Source organism: Venturia canescens, chromosome 1 (assembly GCF_019457755.1).
Source record: "Venturia canescens isolate UGA chromosome 1, ASM1945775v1, whole genome shotgun sequence".
NCBI lineage: Eukaryota > Metazoa > Arthropoda > Insecta > Hymenoptera > Ichneumonidae > Venturia > Venturia canescens.
In genome coordinates, this window is record NC_057421.1 from 7,774,793 (window position 1) to 7,787,107 (window position 12,315).

The 12,315-nt window shown below is 37.5% G+C and overlaps 1 protein-coding gene across 2 annotated transcripts; it reads left to right on the forward strand.

Annotated features, from left to right (window-relative positions):
- The first annotated feature begins 941 nt into the window (after positions 1-941).
- Positions 942-11,850, forward strand: LOC122414609 (facilitated trehalose transporter Tret1-like). Of its 2 annotated transcripts, none has more exons than XM_043426050.1 (6): positions 942-1,162; positions 2,856-3,389; positions 5,308-5,525; positions 7,339-7,748; positions 9,338-9,924; positions 10,623-11,850. In XM_043426050.1, exons 3-6 carry the CDS (start codon positions 5,392-5,394, stop codon positions 10,944-10,946), a joined length of 1,455 nt encoding a protein of 484 aa, XP_043281985.1. In that variant the 5' UTR covers positions 942-1,162; positions 2,856-3,389; positions 5,308-5,391; the 3' UTR covers positions 10,947-11,850. The 2 variants fall into 2 exon arrangements, with proteins under 2 accessions (XP_043281985.1, XP_043281975.1); XM_043426040.1 differs by having other exon boundaries at positions 944-1,162; positions 7,335-7,748.
- Positions 11,851-12,315: the final 465 nt, after the last annotated feature.

Sequence of the window (12,315 nt, forward strand, 5' to 3'; positions counted from 1 at the left end):
AAAACTGAATGACGAGCCATCAGAAAAAACAGTTTGCAACTTTCAATTTTCAGCGTTTTTCTATTTACGCACTGAAATTAAATAATTCCGACAACTTTGCTGAAAAGTATAGAGAAAGTACAGACTTATACATAATATCTTACAAAATTTCCAAAAATTAAAGCGGTTAAACGATTTTTTAAAAAACCCATATTTTCGTAAAATTCAAAATATCATAAAATTTAAACCGCTTAATCGATATTCCCCAAATTCAATACCAACCTTCCTATTATGATAGTCTATTTATAAAAAAAAAAATATATATATTAATAAATCTCTAAATTTTCGAAAGTTGGAGCGTCGACACCATTTTTATGAAAATTTCAAAACGTCGTCAGATTCGTATTTTTTTCAAATTCTGATAAAATTATCAGAGAATGAAAAGCTTGTATAGATTGACATCTGTGCAAAACGGTAGCTCACACACACACACAAACACACACATACACGATATGATTTTTCGATGTTTTGGAACATTTTGAGCACATTGACATTGAAAACTGGAAAAAAAATTTTTCATCGTCACAAAGCTTACTCTATGAAGAAGCAAAATATGTAAATTTTCAATATCAGACGTAATATAAAATACTGTCTGCAATTTTTTGTTTTTTTACGTAACAGAAATGAGCTCCCACGCAGCTCCTCCATTTCTGAACGTTACTGCCCACTTCGTTGAGTTCAGGATTATCTAATTTAACGATTTAATACTATTTAAGCCAGAAAACGGTAAAACATGCTTTCGGTCATGGAGTCTTGTTGTGAGAAGCCGATAAAAAGAAGGCGCTTTTCACTGTTCGATGCTGGGCTTCAACGGACAGGAAGTTCATAGAAATCGCACGGGAAGTACCGACTTCCGTTTGTTTGTAATTTTGCCCTTGAGATAAAATTTCATTGAAAAAATAAATGCTCAATGATTCGCGTTAGAGTTTTCAAGAATGTCGAATGGCCATTAAAACTTAGGTAATTAGATGATGAGCCCACTGGATGATGTTTCATTCCGTTGGTCGAGCTCTGCTAATCGAATCATTCTGCAGCTTCTTCCCGGATCTTCGCGTGCGTTCGTGTTCGTGTTAAAGTACTTCGGCTGTTCGATTAAGTACGGTGAAAGTCGACTTTTTTAACGGTAAATAATAGTTTAAGGTTCCCTGATAACGATAAATACAGTTCTGGAGCCTCTTACGGGGCAAAATTTTGAATTATTTCATTAATAATTTTGAGTTTTTAACACGGCACCTTATGGGAGAACTCACAATAATATTTATCGTGAAAAAGTTTTACGGTGTCCGAGCTTCAGAAAAGTTTCTATCGCGAAGAAAATTTATCACAGATTTCGTTTCTTTAAAAAAAAAAAAAAACATCACCTTACGTGACTTTTAAAAAAGAAAACAAAACAACTTTAGCTTTTCAACGTGATCATAAGATATTAGATAATATTCTATTTCCTATATAAGATATTAGATTAACATATTCTGTATATCTATATATACGCGTATATAAATATACAGAATGCCTGTTCGCTATTTTAGGCCTCCGAACTTTTGAGTCCCACCCTCTAAAGCGATTTTTTATATAAAAAACTGTAGTATTTTAGCCAGGTACGAATGAAATTTTAGGTTCTGTCAGCTATGGATTCCCATTCAATCAATGGCTTGTAATTTCATTCACCAAAGAAGAAGTTGAAAAAATGTATTCATAATTTTGCATTATTAATTCTGACATTATAATATATTCTGAATAATAATAATGATAATAACTATTATTATTTACATAATTTTTTTTTATAAATTAATTTTTTATTTGTGTACACGTTATTCAATTTTTGTAACTTCAACATACAGAGATTACGATTTACTTGCATGACGATTCTAAAATGCTGAGTGTGCTAAAATTCTTGTAAAATTATTCCAATATGACGATAGTCTAGTGGTAGCGTAAGTCGAGCGAAGCCAAGATGAGAGGTTTGAATCTCAGTTGAGGTGGGAAATTTTTCTGCGTAAATAAATATGAGGAATATCGAAATTGATGAATCAAGGCCTCTAAATACGATCGGATATCAATTTGTAATAAATAATTAAATATTTTTTAAATTATTTTATCCTTCCAGTGGTCCAAATTAGGGTCCGAACTGTGTCGTGGCCTCAATCAAATTTGTACTTGTTTTTATCACTTTTACCTCGAGTTTTTCAGCTTTTTTCAAATGAATTTTTGAGACTGACTCACATGCTTCGATTCGTTTATAGTAGCTTCGCTTTTTTTAACGAATTGACCATTCTTTTATCTCGGTGTCATTACACCGATACAAAAAACCTTCATTCGCACAATAATAATGTTCCCTAGCTTATGTGTATTTGAACTGTCGTCGGTACCGGCACAGCGGGGGCGAGAGGGGCGGCGAGCCCGTTTACTCGAACATTTTAAAATCATTGCGAACTCAATAATTAAATAGTCAAAATGAAGTATAAATGTTATCTTCCAACATATTTTTCAAGCATTTTATTACATTTTAAAGATAAAAATATTCCCAATGTAAGTGTTTATTTATTTTATCAATAATTAAGAGTTCAATTTAATCTACATAAAGTAGTTGCCAACTTGACTTGTCATAGAACGGCCGAACTACTTGAAATATAATGAAAACGAGGCGAAAAGAGTAACGAGGTATTTTAGCGTTTAGTCGTGGGAGGAAGCATCGTTTACTTGAGTTATTGACACTCGTGATAGAGAGAAGAACACGAACAGAGGAAGAACGAACATTCGGTATTGTCACTCGCACTGTAAATGTTTCGATGACACGAATTATCCGTTCTCGCTTTCAGAGACTTTGAGAACGAGAAACTTGGAGGGAGAATATGCGGAAACTCCAAATGTCAGTTACTTTCAGTTTGCGAGTCTCCAGACGTTGTTTTCCGCCTGCTGGCAGTCATCGCGACGAGGAGTCGACGCTCTCTTCATTGCAGTTGCAACGAAGCGCAGTAACAGCATTTTCGGTGTTTTGATTTCTTCTCATTACTTCGATCGTGTGCGCTTGAAAAATGCTTTTTCTCTTTCAATTAATTTCTTATCGTTTTTTCAAGTCATGACCACTTCGGTATGAAGCTTGCAAGTAAAAAATAGTCGATTTACAAATTAACCATCCCGAAGGAGAACATTTTGCAGCAATAAAGGATACAGGATTCCATGAAAATGAAGAGAAACCAAAACTAAAAAAAGTGCATCGAGAATCAGTGCGATAGTGAACTCTGGAATAATTCAGTCCGGAATAAATGACCAGCCATCCGAATATTTCCAACAAATGATAAGTTTTTCAGCGAAAAAATGACACTCGCTGAAAATCCCTCCGATTTCAACAGGTAATTCAAGTACTTTTGGTCTATAAGTGCGAAAGTATCACGATCATCGGACCACGCGATTTTTAAGACTCATCAGTGATTTGTCACACTCCACAGACGTTCAATACATCGAAAAAATTCAGTTGAATCGCAGAGTTTTTGCAAGATCGAACGACAAGTTGAAACTTCTCACTACTTTTTAACCCACAAGTGATTCAAAGTCCGCTTCAAACTTTCTCTTCTACGTTTCAATATATTTTTTTTCACTACTCATTATATAATTGTTTTGCTGAAATCGACGCGTCTGCGCTGTATCACAGCTTTTTAATAGGTACATTTTTACCTACGGAAAATCCGTTGTAATCGTTTTTCATGTGCGCACGAAAGTACTTGACGTCTCGAGCTGATGATACAGCCGGTGGTGTTGGATTAAATTCACGATTCTGAAGTGACGTCACGTCTCGCCGAGAATATTAATATTGCTCTGTATCTCGTTGATGTTGACAGATTGTGACGAAAATATTCCAAAATTGTGTTTAGGACTTCGAAGTGCTTGTTTTTGCCAACATCCTTGAGGCAGTGCGTTCGAGTAGGTGGCGAAAAAAACAAGCGAATTTGAGGAATTCCTTTCCTGATAAGCGGTTTGTCGGGTCTTATCCAAACTTGTTTTATTCGAGACTATAAACATGAAGAAAAGATTTGAATATTTTTTGAGTCTGGCTGTGACAGTGGCTGGTAAAGAAATTATTGAAAACAGTAATTTTATCGAAAACGAAAATTTGGCAGACTTTTTATGTTACGCTCAGGGCTCTCCGTGTCGTGAGAGTTTTTACGAAAGAAATTTATTTTTGAGCAGACAAAAACAGCAAAAAATCGTCCCCGAATGGAGGGAATCCCTCCAAAAAGAGGCTCCGAGATGATCACTGCTGGAGTATAGGAAAAACGTAACAAAATTGACGACTCCCTCGTTCATTCACTCCTCGGTTGCATAACTTTGCATCAAAAGGAAAATTATCGAGTCATCCACAGCACTGGCACAACGGGAAAATATTCACGAGTAGAAAAACAATTTTCGTTCCTCCGAGACAGACGCAATAAAAAATTCGGAGATTGCAGACATTTACTCGAAGGAAAATTTTGTTTATTTTACGCGATCCAGCTCGTCGCTTATTTTTGGGCGGATTCTTATCTTGTGGGCTGTTGATAAATATTTGTTGATTTTGAAAACAGTCTCGTTCGTCAACGTCATTGGGAGAACTCTCGATGTCAGTTAATTAGAAAATGAGCATTTTGTTCTGTGGATTATTAGCGGTAAAAAAAAACACGCTGGCAAGGATGATTGTAATAAACTTGCAAATCCTATCTGCCGTTCGTCTTGGGGATTATTTCGTCCATAATTCATGTTACAACACTAATGACACACGAAGTGTTTCCAAGTATTACGAGTCGTACCATGACGCGGGAATCTTTCAATAATTAGTAATTTTTGTTCGCCAAGTCGCTGAAACATAATAAAGAGTTACGTGTAATCCGAGGATTGCATGTCGCCTCGCTAGCGAATGAACGATCGTTCATTTTTCGGATTCAACGTCCTCTCATTTTATGTACTTTTCTTCTCTTTTTTTTTCTATTAAGCGTTAAAATTATTCTTTTGTGATTCGAAACTTTGTCGGTTCGCAACAACCTTGGCGATTCACGTATTCGCGATCCTTTTTTGTAGCGATAGCTAAGAATTGAAGAGTCTCGGATTCAGTAGCGGAAGTGCCTCGTTATTTCATATTTTTATTTCTTATGCTCGTAATTGTTTTTTTTTTTTTAATTGTTGGAAATGAGCGCAACGCGTGATTTCCTGCAATTGGCAGCTGCGGAGAGTTCAAGATCGCGAAAAAACGCTCGAACATTTGCGGCAATTGAATGTTCATTAAACTTTTCATTTCAGCCTCGGTAAAAACGAAAAATCAGCTGAGCCGAATGAGACCACGTTCACACCGGTATCGAAATTGAGACAATCCGTTCCTCAGATATGCGCGGTGAGCGCGAAAAATTTGCTCCTCATCACCATCGGCACCACCATAGGATTCCCGACGATTCTTCTTCCCGCGTTGCAGAAAAAAGACTCAGAAATATCCGTCACAGTCGAGGATTTGACGTGGATAGGTCAGTTGTTATTTTTTTTCCAACTAAATCGAATGACTTTGCACTAAAATCGCGATTCTCCGGGCCAATAACACAATTGACTTCGATTCTATGACATTTTTCCGTTTCGTTCGATTACTCGGCTATTAAGGTTGGATGAATCGAAAGAGCGTTACGTAGATGCGGTCAAAAAAACAATTGCCGAGAGAACGAACCTTTGGAACGATTCGACCAAGATTTTTCGTCAACATATTTTCAGAGAAATCTTTGACATTCGCTATACATTGAGATGACAAACAAAACATGACATAGAGCATCATTAAAATTTTTCTTGCTATTCACTTTCCTTCTATCGTGTGTTGAAATACTAATTTAAGGTAGATCATGCCCCAAGGATCGTATTTTACGGGTGTCTAAATTGGAACGATTTTTACTTCCCAATTAAAGCGATATTAACACTCCAAATTAATGTCAGAGTTATCAATTCGATATTGTAAATAAATTTGTTCAACTTATATTTTGGCGAATAGAATTACATGCCTTTAATTCATCGGGGATCCATCGCACTGACTGAACCCCAAATTTCAATCGTCCCTGGCTAAAATACTATAGCTTTTATGTAAAAGATCGCATTGGAGAGCGCAAAGAGCAAACACAAAGGGAAATGGATCAAGAAAAAAGAATTAATAAAAAGACAGAAGGCTATGACAGCATTAGGACAAGCCAATAAGAAACAAAATGCTGAAATAAGCAAATGTGAGGTTATACGAGAGCTCATTACCAATTTCGTTCAATCTTTAACGTAATATATTTTTATTACTAGTAAGACAATAGTCTCGAATGTTTTCTCAAACCTTCGTTACATACTTCATTGTTATTGTGCACTTTTTTATGAACTTCGTTAGATTGCACCAAGATTAGATTGCACCATAGATACTCCTAAACCAAGAGATAAACTGCTTCAACCCATCGAAATATCAAATGAAGTTAGCGTTGTGTGAAAAGGTGCTTTAGTTATCGCAAAAGAAAAGTGGGTACACATTTTTTTTCGCACTCCAAACGTTATTTCCTTTCAAAGGGAAGCTAATATGATGTATTTAAGGTATTCGGTGCTAGATTAATTCGTAAATTTTCCTGATTTTGCTCCCCAAGGACCTGGTGCTGCGCGCAGCGAACATTCAAAAACTCATATTTCCCAACAAAAAAACTGAAATGTCACAATGGATTCGGAAACTAGAAAGTATTTTGAGATAAAATTATGAATGGAATAATTTTCCGTCAACGCGAAATAGGTCTCGGTCTGAGAGGGTTAAGAAAATTGTTTCGTGTATGAACTATCTTAAAAAATGATCTTCAATCACACTTCCTTGAAGCTCTTTTCACCAAAGATTGGTTTTCTATATCAACTTTTTATGATACTCGAGAACTTTTTTTTCACCAACTCAAAGACGCTTATTGCGAATTAATGAAAAAAATAAATTTTGAAAGATTATTCTTAAGATGATGGATCAGTCGGTAAGGACACCTCGAATTTTTGAAATTGACACTCTTTGACATCGTTCGTCCGATTAAAATAATAAAAATGTCATCGTACGCAGCACGATCGCAAAAATCCGATGACATTTTTATTTTATCGATCAGACGAACGATGTGGAAAAATTTCCTTTTCAAAATTTGCAGCTATCTCTCTCGCACTCACGCTTGTGATTACCGACTGATCCATCGTCTTAAGACGAGTGTGCAAAAGTCTCGAAACCTGCCAAGACGTTATCGATATTTTAGTATTTTATTTTGTTATAAAAAATCGATATTATACGTCATTTTTGACAGGCAGCATCACCCTTTTTGCTGGACCACTAGGATGCCTAGTGAGCGGACCAATATCCGAATTCATGGGAAGAAAAAAGGCGATGCTCATATCGAATATTCCGTACACGATTAGTTGGATACTCCTTTACTACGCAGCGACACCGACGATGCTCTACATTCCGATGGCACTGGGAGGGTTTATCGGCGGCCTCATCGAAGGGCCGATATTGACTTATGTCTCTGAGATTACCCAACCTCATCTCCGAGGACCGTTGTCAGCTACAGCATCAATGGCTGTAATCGTCGGCGTATTTTTTGAATTCGCAGCCGGAAGTTTCGTCGATTGGAGATACGTCGCTTTGATAAATATTTTATTTCCGGTTCTCTGCGCAATTACACTCTCCATGGTTCCGGAGAGTCCTTACTGGTTGGCTGGTAAAGAAATTTCATTTCGATCGGTTCACTGGTAATGTGTCACTCATGAGTACAAATTATAACAAATTTCTCAGTTTTTCATTAATCTTCACAACAATTAGGACGGAAAAACGGATCATTCAATAAAATTCGAAATTTCGGCCTGAGTATAGCGCAAAGTAGGGGAGACCGGGGCTCGTTGGTCAATTTTTCAAACTATTGCTTATAAACAAAGAACTAAAGACGATTTCAAAAACCAAATGGTTGTTTCGAATAGAACCTTCCTCTAATGAGTGACTGAATAGCTTTTTTGACGAACCGTTTTTGTATCAAGCAACCCCACGGTCGGGGCAAGTTGATGCAAGCATTGAGGCAAGTTCACTATGGTACTATTTTTACTTGACAACCAACTATGTATTAGAGAAATTTCTAAAAATCGATAATTATTAATATTATTTATTTGATGATTCGAACAATGAATACAAAAGTTGGCACAAGTCAATGTGAAGATCATTTTTGTCGATCAGTGCGAGAAAAAAGAATATTCGATCCTCATCCTCGTCATCAAATTTAGAATTGCAGTTTTTACTCACACACACACACACACACAGAATATTATATTTTTACTGGCACACCTTGAACGGGCCCATTCAGAGCACTCACGTACATCGACGCGCTTATAAAGTACTTTCAGATCCCTTCGAGAAGCAAAAAAACATGGAGAAATGACGTCACGAGATTTTTTGTAGAGAATTTGATGCTCTACAGAATTGCTCTTGAAGTGTTTCGCGTTTTGAAATTTCAAGAGTCATCAACGCACCAGGAGGAAGCAAGCTCAAAAAATGTTGCATCGCTGGCCACTTGTGGTAGGAAATTCTATAAAAATTCACCATTAAGGTAGAACGGTACCTGTTTTGCGGGGCAGGCGGTGAGAGGGCTACTCCTATGCTCAACTGCACATGACTTTAGTATCTGGTTTTCAATTTACATGAAAAAATGATAATTGTCTACTTTTAGATTAAAATATAACTATTTCAACCACAACGTTCCTAATTTTGGCTAAAAAAAGCTTATTGTTTTACATTTCAAAATATCAAACATTTGCTTTAACAAAAGCAATGCAGGATTATGGTTTGACTGTTGGCTGCTCTGCTCAAGCTCGTGAGCAGCCTGTAAGTCGCACTATTTATATATAGCTATACGAGAGTGGCGTTGGTCGATGCGACATTGTCGCGTTTGGAGCTGTGTCCGCCTGAAGAGAGAGACAAACTTTATGAATTTTCTTTTGCACATTGCAGATAAACGGTGCGGTAAAATCACTGCGAATTTAGCGAGAGTTATTTTGACAGTTGGTTCAAATACTAGTGTCCGTTTCATCAAAAAATGCCTTTTTTAACAGTAGTTTTTCAATGTTTTTTTGCTTTCCCCCCCCCCCCCCCCCCGCTTTTCCATAAGATCAAATGTAAAAAACCAATTCAATTTTCTCAGAAACAATGTGATCGAACCCGTCGAAATTTGGCGAGCAAATAGTTTACAAAATGGCGAGCAATTTCGAACGTATCTACCAATTTGCATAACCGTTCCACCTTAATCGCTCTGTTTGCTTAAAGGCAAAGGACGTGTGAAGGACGCCGAAAAGGCTCTCCGTTTTTTCCGGGGTTGGGTGAGTCCTTCCCACGTGCAAGACGAGCTCCAAACCGTGTTGAATTCAGTAGGAAATACTTCGGATGAAAAAAATTCGGATAACGTGAAAAAGGAGAAACGTTGGGAGCCCTATTTCAAGATGAGCGTCGTCAAGCCGTTTCTACTGGTAATATCAGCCTTCGCCGGTGACGCTTTCGGGGGTTCAACCGTTGTTCAAACTTACGCGATATCCATTTTCGAAGCGTTGAACTCACCGATCGACACGTACAACGCAACTGTTTGTCTCGGCGTTGCCGAAGTCGCAGGCACTCTTCTCTGCGTCGGTCTCATCCACTTTACCGGCAAACGAAAAATATCCTTCGTTTCGATGCTCGGCACGGGCCTCTGCTACTTGGGCACATCCATTTATTCGTTTCTCTTGAACAACGGTGATATCGAGCCTGAATCATGGACATGGGCACCCACGACTTTGATCATTGGTTCTGCTCTCCTGTCGCACCTTGGCCTCAAATTAGTGGCGTGGATCCTCATCGGCGAGGTCTTTCCTGCTACGGTACGTTTAACTCGATACTCGACTCGAGATACTCCTACACGGAGAGAAAATTTCAGTAAAAACTACTATGGTCCCATAGAAGTTGAGTTCTATATCGGTAATATTTATTAATTCTTACGAACATACGTAGTAATTATTTGTGCAGCGACTCGATGAAAATTGATGAGTGATGTCAAAATAAATACATTGGTACACATGTACACCGATATATTATCGTACAATCGCGAATGAAATTCTGTTATTTACCATAGTAAATTTCTAAACACTTTGGCGTATGATCGATGCTTGTGTTCGAGCTCCTCAAATTTTACTATGTTCAACTGTAAATTTCAATTGTGAAAACGGCACTAAGTATAGCAAAACGGCATAATAATTATACTTGACAGTTCATCGTCCAGTCAACATAAATTTTACAACGTTTCCTTGGTGAACTATGTTAAGAAAAAATAGCACAGTTTAAACCTTTGTCACATGAAAATACGAAATTTAAAAATTTTCATTCAGAATTGATTTGGAAATTAGAATATTTTTGGTAAAAACCTTCAAAATGGGCGATATAGAACCCCAACACCATGGCAGCCTAGTAATTCTTACTATTTTTTTGTCTCCGTGTAAATTTGGGACGTTCCTAATGAAGGGGCAGAAAGTTTTCAGAAAAATTCTATCGCGATGACGTTTTCCTGCTTTTTTTCTTTCAGGTTCGATCGGGAGCGACTGGCGTCGCGGCAGCGGTTGGCTACGTGGTGTTTTCGATAGCAAACAAAATTTATCTGTACATGGTGGACGGTATGAAAATTTACGGAACGTTCATGTTCTACGCAGTCATTAATTTCCTCACGTGTATTCTCATGTACTTCATTCTGCCGGAAACCGAGGGCAGATCGCTTCAAGAAATTGAAGAGCATTACGCCGGCATCAACAAAATTGCGAACAAACCGCGCAAGGAAGCTTTACCGTTCAAAGAAAAATTCGCTGCGTCCAATCCAGTGCCTGTCAACGACGAAACGGAGAGCAAATTGTGAATTTGTTGCACATAACTGCACGGAAATAAATCCAATGATCTTTATCGTGGAATCGAATTTTCGGGTTTTCAAAACCGCGCTAAAGTCAGCGAATCTTCCACCATCGAAGATTCGACTACGTCGGTCGCCTCACCACCGACAATCATCGCTGGGGGAGCTCAAAACTACCTTCGGGACTGAAGATAAAAGGGTGTCGTTGGGACTCGTTCGAGAAGAAAATAACTTTACTGTAGAAATATTTTAAATGTTCATGGCCAATGCCAGAAAATATTTCCAGGGCTGATCTTCATTTGCTCAGCTTCTTCAAGGATTCATTTTTCTTGAAAAATATTTTCAATGTTTTGTGAGGCTTGTAGTGAGGACCACGAATCTTCGATTGCAATTAAAAAATTGTACACGACCTTGATCTCCTTTCATGGAGATCAGAGTGTCGAAATTTTTTTCTCAACGAGACCATTACATTTCCGCTTTGAGAAGAATGAAAAAAATTCGAAATTTCTCGAGCTGAAAGTCCAATGCAATTTCTCGATGTCAGCATAAACGAAGAATGGACCAGAAAATGGTCGAGATTTTTTTTTTAATTTCTAGTTTTAGGAATAAAATGTATTTGCCTCAATCTTTACTTTCTTTTGAAAATCACGTAAAATGACAGTACATTTATTGGTGTTGATAGTAAAAAGTGGACAAAGAATCTAAAACTCCCAAAAAGTACAATAGTTTCTTGGCAACCATCACAGTTTGAAATATTCCATGAGTTGGAATGACGAATCCGTGCTACTCCGAGAGATTTTGGATTCACCAGGTATCGTGACAAATCACGCTGTAAATATGAAGGATTTTGGAAAGTTTAATGAGAAAATAAAAAATGAAGATTTAGGAGAAATAAATATCTCACGCAGAATCATTAATGAAACTTTTCACCCACTCGTAACGCTCCGACTAACGAAATCCTGCGCTAAATCGATCGAGATCTGCTGATGCTCGATTTTCACTGACTCCTCGGACGATCATTTCTTTTGTAAACAAAGGATAAGCAATCACTCTTGTATGTTCGAGGCAATGAAATGAAGAGAAAAAGAAATCGTCTCGCCGCGATAATAATGATCGACGTACGTACTCCCAACCCATTGAGTATGACAATTTAATACGCGTTGTTTCCTTCTACCAATAATAACTCTCGATAAAGTGTAATCAAAATCTAGATTCGACACGATACTCTACAATCGTAGATCAACGATTTCGATCACCGAAGGGGATTTATTTGCTTGCATGTTTCTTTTTCGCTCTGATAACTCATCGAGACTCCTAACACTGAATTGGGGAAAATTGTATCAACAGCGTAGTACATTCATATCCGATAATGAGATAA

Bases quoted from the DNA above. Each gene is read 5' to 3' on its own strand.
- LOC122414609 (XM_043426040.1), top strand. From the start codon at position 3,355: ATGACACTCGCTGAAAATCCCTCCGATTTCAACAG. The intron at 3,390-5,307 runs GTAATTCAAGTA...TTTTCATTTCAG, and splicing joins AATCCCTCCGATTTCAACAG to CCTCGGTAAAAACGAAAAAT. The intron at 5,526-7,334 runs GTCAGTTGTTAT...CATTTTTGACAG, and splicing joins CGAGGATTTGACGTGGATAG to GCAGCATCACCCTTTTTGCT.